Source organism: Vombatus ursinus, unplaced genomic scaffold (genome assembly GCF_900497805.2).
Source record: "Vombatus ursinus unplaced genomic scaffold, bare-nosed wombat genome assembly UNPS02011369.1, whole genome shotgun sequence".
NCBI lineage: Eukaryota > Metazoa > Chordata > Mammalia > Diprotodontia > Vombatidae > Vombatus > Vombatus ursinus.
This window is the reverse complement of record NW_020951147.1, coordinates 4,062,330-4,071,700: the sequence shown is the minus strand read 5'-3', so window position 1 is coordinate 4,071,700 and position 9,371 is coordinate 4,062,330. Positions and strand designations below refer to the sequence as shown.

General features: G+C 49.9%; 1 protein-coding gene across 2 annotated transcripts; it reads left to right on the top strand.

Moving 5' to 3' along the window:
- Positions 1–2,566: 2,566 nt before the first annotated feature.
- Positions 2,567–4,432, top strand: CUNH11orf86 (chromosome unknown C11orf86 homolog). 2 transcript variants are annotated; one of them, XM_027856034.1, is made up of 3 exons: positions 2,567–2,881; positions 3,976–4,091; positions 4,342–4,432. In XM_027856034.1, the coding sequence occupies exons 1-2, from the start codon at positions 2,567–2,569 to the stop codon at positions 4,084–4,086; spliced, it is 426 nt and encodes a 141-aa protein (XP_027711835.1). In that variant the 3' UTR covers positions 4,087–4,091; positions 4,342–4,432. The 2 variants fall into 2 exon arrangements, with proteins under 2 accessions (XP_027711835.1, XP_027711834.1); XM_027856033.1 differs by having other exon boundaries at positions 3,976–4,432.
- The last annotated feature ends 4,939 nt before the right edge of the window (positions 4,433–9,371 follow it).

Genomic DNA, 9,371 nt, shown 5'->3' with positions numbered 1-9,371 from the left:
GACCCCATTTGGGGTTTTCTTGGCAAAGATACTGGAGAAAGTTGCCGTTTCCTTCTCCAGCTCATTTTACAGATAAGGAAACTGAGGCAGACAAGGTGAAGTGACTTGCCCAGGGTCACACAGCTAGTAAACGTGTTAAGCTGGATTTGAACTCAGACCTTTTTGATTTCAGGCCCTGCGCTTTACCCACTTCGGCACCTAGCTGCCCAAGTTTTGAAGCAGGGGGTGCAAATATTATCATCCCATTTTACAGATGAAAAAAGTAAAACTCAGAGTCAGAGATGTTGCTACTTCGTGTTAGAGCCTAGATTTGAGACCATGTCTCCTCATTCCAAATCCCATAATGTCATCAATCTCACCCTGCCTCACATGCTGGTAAAAACCCCAATATGATCCTTGCCCTCAAAGGGATTCCAGTTTCCGTGACAACATTACAGGCGTACTGGCCTTCCTATTTGCTATACTCCCAGTGAACAGGAAACACTCACCCAATGGAGCTGAGGGGTGGGGGAAGAGGACTTGAGGTCCTCCTGACTCCCTTCCTGCTTCCTGAGGACCCAGGACCCAAACCGTTGCTCGTTGAGGTGGAGAATAGAGGCATACCCTCTGCAAAGATCCCTTCAGACCTAAGCCATTAATTCTGGGCACAAGCTACTTCATTTCCCCCCTCCAGGCATTTTCACTGGCTGTACCTCTCACCTGAAATTCTCTCCCTCCTTGTCTCCCCCACTTCCTACATTCTCCCTTAACGCCAATGCCTTCCCTCTTCAACTGTCCTCAATTTATCCTGTATATTTCTCCTTTGTAAATAGTTGCTTGCATCTTGCTTCCCTATTAGACTGGGAGCTCCTCGAGGGCAGGGACTGTCTTTTGTCTTTCTTTGTATCCCCAACAGTTAGTAACAGTGCCTGGCACATAGTAGGCGCTTAATAAACGCTTCTTGACGGACTGGCTTAAGACATCGTAGCTAAATTCTCTCTGTCCCTGACCTTGCTATATGTGGGCGGCTTCTTCTCATTCGCCCCCCTGACAAAGCACGAGTCGTCGTCTCTACCTCACACCATCTCGAGGGTAGCTGCTTCTAAGTTTCCCCCACAAACTCTCTTCCCCCTTTGGCCCCTGCCAGCTTCCAGAGGAACTCCAAGGCAGCCTCTATTTCCTCGGCTCTTCTTACCTTGCTTCATCTAACTCTCTCATTTCTACTCCAAGGTCTCCTGCCCCCTTCCAGCAGATGTTCTGGGATCCTCACCCTAAGTATTTCCCACCAAGCTGATCTGGCAGTGCAGGGAATGATCTCTGGAGACACAATCTGTAAAGAGGAACCATCGGCCCTGAAGCAAGAAATCGTCTTGGACCCACCCACCTAGTGGTGCTCGGCTTCTGGACCCAGTGACAACAGGATCACAGGGAACCCAGAGGTGGGACATCTCCTCCCTGCTGCCTCCTGAAGACAGCCACGAGCCTACCAGGACAAGCACCCAACACCCCTGACCCAGGGGGGACCATGAGGTGAGCAAAGGGCTCACCAGCTGGTGGCAAACCTCTGACTTGGAAGTCAACACTGCCCAGCTGTTCTCTGCTGGAAGGGTCCTCACATGCCTCTATCTGACCTTGCTGCTACTGACTAGCATTGTGTCCTTGGACAAATCATTTAATTTCTCTGAACCTCAGTTTCCTTTTTTCATAAAATAGGGGTATCAATTATATGGGGTTGCTGCTGTGAAGGTCAGAATCCCTAGGCTCCTTCAAGGAAAGAAGGAAGAGAGGAAGAAAGAAAGGAAGGAAGGAAGGAGGGGGGGAAAGAAGGATGAAAGGAAGGAAGGGAGGGAGGGAAAAAAAGGAGAGAAGGAGGAAAAGGAGGAGGGAAGGAAGAAGAGAGGAAAGAAAGGAAGGAAATGAGCATTTATCAAGTGCCTACCAGGCACCATGCTAAGCACTTATGAATATTATCTCACTTATGTTCACAACCCTGAAGAGCACAGGCTATTATTATTCCCATTTTGCAGTCGGGGATAGTGAGGCAGACAGCAGTTGAATGACTTGCCTGGGGGTTACATATTTCATAAGTATCTGAGGCTGGATTTGAACTCAGGTCAAGCCCTCTATACACAGCACAGGTACCGTCTGCTTGGGTACCGTCTGCCCCACCCTTGCTAGCCACACGACTCTGGTCAAGTCCTTTAGCTTGGAGGTAGTAAAAGGAGTGCTGACCATGGAATCAGGAGAGCTGAGTTCTAATCTCAGCTCTGGGCAAGTCTGAAGTTTTCTGAGCCTCGGTGTTCTCATTGGTGAAATGGGAAGGATGATGCTTGTTCTGCCTACTTTGTACAGAGCTGAGAGGGATTCCCAAGGAGGCAGCTGGGAGTGGGCTGGGGAGGGGGGGTAGTCAGGGCTCCCTTCTCCCCTGGAAGATGATGCGGTTTGCACTTTGGAACTTTAGCTCCTCCAACCTTCGGCCCCAAGTCACCTATCAGCTGGGTGGGGACTCCTCGGGCTGAACTGCAGGAACACTGGGTACTTAAACGACCAGCCCCAGCCCTGACCTGATTATTCACTGCCAGCAGCAATGGTGATCACTCGCAGTCAGTCCCTGAGGGTCCCCCGGCTGTCCTATGGCAAACTCCAGGAGATCTGGGGGGAGCCCTCAGAATGCAAGGGGCTAGTCCCCAAAGGGCGCCAGAAGGCCCCCAGATTCCAGAGGGCCCTAAGCTTCCGGCACTGCAGAGAGAAGCCACACTCTCGGTGCCTGGAAACCAGCTCTGGCCTCCCTGCTGGGCTGGATCCCCCTCCTCATGAAATCCCCACTGAGGGCCTGGCAGACACAGAACAGCTGGTGCAAGGCAAGAATCAGGGGAAACCGAGAATACAACAGTACAAGAAGGTAAGTGCTGGGGGGCAGGAAGGAGAGAAGCGGGGCTGGGAAGGGGCCTTTCTCCTTGGAGAGCCACGGCTCCCCCTTCTGGCAAAAGGCCATGGGACAGAGAGACCTACAGCTCTCAGTTTCCCTGGCCAGCAGCTGCCCCGTGTGCAATAATGGAGCTTCTAGTATCTCCCTCATTGGGCTGCCCCACCCTTACCTATCCTCCCAGATGCCCCCTCCCAAATCCCCGCAAGGCGTCCTCACAGGCCCTGGGAAAGTAAGCAGAGCCAGATCATTCTCCCCATTTCACAGATGAGAACACTGAGGCTCCGGGACAGGCCAGACCCACAGACTATACTGTGTGTTAGTCTGTGAATGGGAGCCACTGTTGCTGTTATTCTAGTGGGAGTTATGGGGGGCGGCTAGCCCCCCTAACCAATTCTCCGGTCCTCTGGGGCACTTCTCCCATCTTCCTCACTATCTGGCCTAGCAGCTTTGCCTGTGGAAGGTTCATTCTCAACACAGGTTTGAATGAATCACAACTGACACTTGCCTCGCTTAACTAACATTTACGGAGCGCCTTTCACATATGACTTCATTCAAGCTGAGCATCCTGGCCTTGGGGAGGGGAAGTTGCTTAGTCTACTCCCTTTGTTTGGCATATGAGGAAGTCAAAGCCCAGAGAGGTCAAAGGCCACACAGGCCTTCAGCAACACAGCCAGCATTTGCACCCAGGTCCCTGGGCTTCCAATTCAGGTGATTGCCATTGTAAAGCTAGAAGGGACGAAGGACCAAAGCGGCTGAGTGACTAGCCCAGTATCACCTAGCAGAGCTGGGATTGGAACCCGGGTCCTCTGACTCTGAAGGTTTCTGCAATACTGCGTAACAATGTAGTACAGGATTTTGTTAGGCCCATTTTACAGATGAGGAAACGGATGCTCACTGGGTTGAATTGGAGGGAGTTTTCAGGGTAAGCACAGCACTTTGCTTTGGCTCCCTAGCACCACCTGGTGGCCCTAAGGGGAAGAACACCTGAGACCACTGAGCCGTTCCCCAGTTTTCCCCTTGGCCACAATCCCTCTCCCCTGACTGTCCCCTACCTGTCTGTCCCCCAGCAGGTGGATCACGCCCTGAGAAGAATATGGGGGAACTTTGTGGCCAGCCTCCCAGGGGTGACCCTCAGCTGCTCGACGTGCCCTCGTCCCCCACTGGATGCTGCCAGCTGAAGAAGGTCAGATGTTGGGAAGACACTTCCCCCCCACTCCCGGGCTACTCTGAGGCCCGTGATGACCGGCCCTTTTGTTGAGACTGTCCCAGACTCCTCTTAACGGGCTGCTGCAGCTTCTTCTTGCTGGCCGGCTCCGTTCTGTTCGTGGCACTTTATGAACAAAATCATAAACTATGATTGACAGACACTTCCCTTCCTCAGCCTGAACCTATCTCTTCACGTGGCTTAGCCAGGTTCTCTGCTGCTTTTCTAGGCTGTTTGCAGACCCTGCGTTCCCTCCTGGTCCTCCTTGTCTGCTGCTGGCTTCCTTCCTGAGACTCTGAAGTCAGAGGGCCCAGTTCCCTCTGGGGCTCTTGGCTCTGAAGAAGAGGTCAGTCCTTGGGCCCCCCGGCATTACCGTCGGCATCTCGTCCTTTCTGCAATGAGAGAAAATATTCAGGGACCTAGAGACTGGAGGGTTGGTGAAGCCAAATTTCGGACTGAAACCCTCCCTGGTCTCCAGGCCTCCTTCTGGGAGCTCTTTGCTGTCTGGCAAACAAGTTCTGACTCAGCGTTTTTCCAGGTTGTCCCCCATGCCAGGACTGCTCTCCCTCCTCATCTCTGCCTGGCTTCCTGTAGTCCCAGCTGAAATCCCGCCTTCTACAGGAAGCCTTTCCAGATCCTCTCCACTCTAAGGCCTTCGTGCCCCTCTTACCTCCAATTTACCTGGGACATAGCTCATTGTTTTCTGCACACTGTCTCCCGTATTAGATTGTGAGCTCTCAGGAGAGCAGGCCTGGCTTTTGTCTGCCTTTGTCTTCCTGGTGCTTAGCACGGTGCCTGGCACATAGTAGGCCCTTAATTGCATAGGGAGTGACTGGTTGACTGAGTGAAAACCTGGCCTCTCTGATCCCTCCCTAATTCTCAGTGTGTAAGCAAGGATCCAGCTCCTTGGCTGACCTAAGGGAATGGCTGAGGTCCACCAGCATTTAGGACCGATGACTGTCATCCACATAGACTCCTTTCCTGAGCATTCTGCAGGACTGATTACTCAGCAGGCCTGGAAGTGGGCTTCTGGCTGTGCCCGGAGGGGCAAGAGAGACAGAGGTGGTGAATCCCTGCTGTTTCCATGACCTCCCCTCCCCGATGCTGCCCCTCTCCTGGCCTGAAGAGCCCCGGGATAGCTGGAGGGTGCTTGGCTCCCTGCCCTTCCTGGAGACGCGTTCCACCCTGTAGCCCATGCCCCTCCCAGCCTGGCCTCTGGTGGTATGTACATTTACAATATGACAGTGTCTCGCCTCTGTTCGGGAAAAGAATCACCCATTTGTTTAGTACCTTTAATAAAAACCAGATGCTATCTCAAAGGTGTCTTTCAGAGGCACGCCAGTCTCCCTGTTTTTTCTCTGGCCTGTCTATTGGAGAGGGGGTGGGAACTGAAAGTGGGGGTGGGGGAGATGTTCAGCATTTCTTCCACCAGATGGCGCCTATTGGCCAACACTAGAGCCATCCTTCCAAAGGTGTGGGTTTCTGAGATTTGAGAATAAAGGCAGATATCAAAGGAGAGAGGGAATGTGGCTCAAGATGGCTACCAGGCTCTTTTCTAGGAGCATGCGTCCTCATCCTCCTCCTTTCACAGAATCTGAATTCTAAAGTGTCAAGGATGAAAAGGACACTGAACATCTTCTAGTCCAACCCTTTCATTTCCCAGAGGGGATTCCCAGGAAGGGATTCTGAAGCATGGTGGTAGGAAGAACTCCAGACCTGCAGGCAGAGGACCTGGGTTCGAACTGTGAAACATAGGGCCCACATGGCCTGTGACCTTGAAAAATAATTATTTTGGATTGGTGTGTGATTTTGGTAGTGCAGGGAACATTGGCTGGGGAAGCCCCTCCCACCAGCGCAGTCCCCAGTGTCTGTTGTCTGAGGAGCGAGGCTGAGGTAGAGGGGTAGGAGAGCTGGTCTTGGCTCCCACCTCCACGTCAGAGAAGCATGGAGAAGATATCACTCTCAGAGAAGTGTCTCCAATAGCAGTATCTCGGTTCTGAATCAGGTGACTATGAAGCCCAGAGCCACAACCTTGCTGTCCTCAATGAGGATTGCCTTGGGTTTCTGGCAACTCTGGCTCCGGAGGGAGCTGATGGTCCATGGGGAGGCCAAAGATTCTTAATCAGGCATCTCTTTGGAGTTCTCGGAATCTTCTCTCTTTTCTTCCAACTCTGAAGGGGCTCATCCCATAGTGTCTAACTAGTCTCATGTCACTGAACTCCAAATATAGCTCCACCTCTTTCTTATGTATATATTTCCAATTACATGTGAAATAATTTTTAGCATTTTTTTTCAATTTTTAGTTCTAAATTCTCTCCCTCCCTCTCCTCGAGAAGGCAAACCATTTGGTACAGATTATACATGGATTCACCTTCTTCCCAAATGATCCCATTTGAGACTTGTAAAAACACTGGAAGGTAGGCATTCTTGTACCCATTTTACAGATGACGGAACTGAGAGAGACAGGTTAATGTGACTTATCTCTACTCACACAGCTAGTCAGGAGATGGAGTGTTTTGTTTGAGGACCAGCAGGGAGGCCCCACTGGGGATGAGGTCTGGAGCCCAAGGAGGATTTTGGCCAGGAATCTGGCCTTGCCAACCCTCTAATCCCTAGGTTTCCCTGTCCAAGGGCCTTTCCGATGCACAGGGATTTTTCACAAATTTCCTATCAAACATGATGAATATCAGAATCAAGATGTGAGACTTTCAAATATTAAGGACTAAAAATTCTGCCTAGAGATGTGAGCCTAGAGATTATATAATACAAATGCCTGTTAATTAAAGAGGAAAAAAATGGACCAAACCCGGACCAAACCCGTGATACATCTGTAGAGGAAACTTCCAGGGAGGAAATTCCCTTCACAGAGGCAGATTGGCATCTGCTTTGCAACCAATGACCTAAAGGGGTTGCCTGGGGCACTGTGAGTCTGGAGCCACACTGCTAGTCTCTGAAGCCTGATTTGAATTCAAGTCTTCATGGCTCCAAGTAAGTCTCACCCTCACTCCACTGTCCCGCCTCATTGTCTAAGGTCTGCCCTTCCTGAGTCACATTCTAGTCATGAATGGGTTCAATTAAGATGTGCCACCAACTCTTGGTGACATCAACTGACTCAAATTTACCTCCTCACCTAGTTTGCTGGTCTCTAAACATTTGAGGTCATGGGTTTTATTACCAGCTCATTTCCTGGAATCTGGCTGCTGAGGATTCCTGGGCATCTCCCTGCTAAAATAGAAATATCAGCAACTTCAATTCTAAGTTGTTCAAAGTTCACTCTTTCAGTTTTAAATCTTAGCAAGTCTTTACAATAAGGAGGAAAGGTGAGAAGGACTCTCATTAATGTATGTTACTCCTCCATCTTCATCCGAGATGCCTCATCTTGTCAGGAGAGTGACCTTGGCTCTCACAGGTCTGCCAACAGAAGGTGAGCTCTGGTAGGTTCTGGGCAGGGCTGAACATGGCCTGCAGGCACTCCCGGTGTCCTTGGCCAGTGGGTGGATGCATTCTTCTAAATACAGCTAATTTTGTTCCTTCTGGGTAACGAGCTGCTGCCTGCTCCGGCCTCCTCTGAGTCTCTCCGTTCCCCTTTGGGTGGCTGCCTAGCCCACCCTGGCTTCCTGTAGTCCCAGCTGAAATCCCGCCTTCTACAGGAAACCTTTCCAGATCCTCTCCACTCTAAGGCCTTCCCTGCCCCTCTTACCTCCAATTTACCACTCTGCTGAGCCCTTGGCACCCCATGACTCACAGCCATGAAGTATGGGCAGCAGAGTGCTGGCACTAACAAGATAGACCTTTATTCCAAGGAGAAGTTTGGGGTCACTTAAAGCATTAAGCCCTTGGTTCCTCAAGGGTCATCTAGCTGCGTCTCCTCTTCATCTTCTGGTCTGGGGCCAGTTCATTGTCTATGCCCAATACTGCATGGAAATGCTGAGAGAAAGCTACCCAGCACGCCACGCTCCCCGCCCCCCCACCGAGGGCTGCATCACCAGAAAAGGAGTGGGGCAGGTGGAATTGCCAGAGGGAGGGATGGTGGTGATCCACAGTGCCCACCTACTGTCAATAGATCTAGGGAAGAGCCTTCAGCATGTGGGGTGAGGACTGAAGAGAGAATACAGATTCCAAACCAAGAGAGGGAACAGCCCCGTGTATGAAATGCTAGATATCTCTGAGGAGCAGCACACCTGACTTTGCGTTAGAAAAAAAAGCTCAACCAAAAAACAAGACCCCCAACTCAATAACATTGTAGAGGTGGGCAGAAGCAGTCGATGGATTGTCTGGTTTTGTTAAACTGGTTTTTTTCTTGTTTCTTTTAAAATTATTATTCTGAGGGAAATTCTGGTGGGAAAAGGAAGGGAGAGGGCTAAATTCGGAAAGGAATGTGATATAAAATCAAAAGGCATTGATTTAAAAAAAAGGCTCATGAATAGCCCTCATTTCTTTAACTTTATGGGGGGAAAAGATTATCATTGCTGTTTCTTCCTTTGTATGTCTAGACCGTGATTATACTATATATACTTATGTTTATACCATGCCTTTTCTTGCCCTGCATCAATATAACATACAAAATACACATATATACATATGCATACATAGGTTTATAGACTAAAAGCTAGCAGAGATATAGCATAACCCCCTCATTTTGGTAGATGAGGAAACTGAAGCCCATGGCGGCTAAGTGACTTGCCCAAGGTCACACACAAATAGGAAATGGCAGAGTCAGGATTTGAACTCAGGTCCTATGGCTCTAGATCCAGTCCCCTTTCCATTGTGTAGCACATAACCTCATATATTATATACATACTTACGTGTATGTGATATATATAGCAACACACACATAGAAAGCAAAATATGCATATATATTCTGTATATGTATATGTATTATACAATTCATCCAGGAAGAGGTCTTTGTTAGTTTTTAGCAAATGAGCATGAGAAAAACTGTTAATTCATTAAGCCCTTTAGCTTTTGTAGGCCCTGCACATAATGCCTGCCAACAACACCAGTAGGGGCTTGTTGGCTTCTTGTCAGTGGACCAGCTGTCTGAGGGGGAAAAGGCTCATCACCAGGGACCTGGCACAATGATACATTGTGTTTTTTTGCCCATGGCTACTCATGAAATTGTCTCCTGAGGCACAGAGGGCTTTTTCTTTGGGGGGGGAGGGTGAAAGCACAGAGGTGAAATCATGGCTCCTGAAAGTATCGAGGGATTCCTAGAGCTGCCACTAGTTCTTTTACCCAAGGCAAATGGCATGAAGTGGG

Excerpts from the sequence above, each read along its gene's own strand:
- CUNH11orf86 (XM_027856034.1), top strand. The coding sequence starts at position 2,567 with ATGGTGATCACTCGCAGTCAGTCCCTGAGGGTCCCCCGGCTGTCCTAT. Across the intron at positions 2,882-3,975 it reads GAATACAACAGTACAAGAAG|CAGGTGGATCACGCCCTGAG; the intron begins GTAAGTGCTGGG and ends TCTGTCCCCCAG.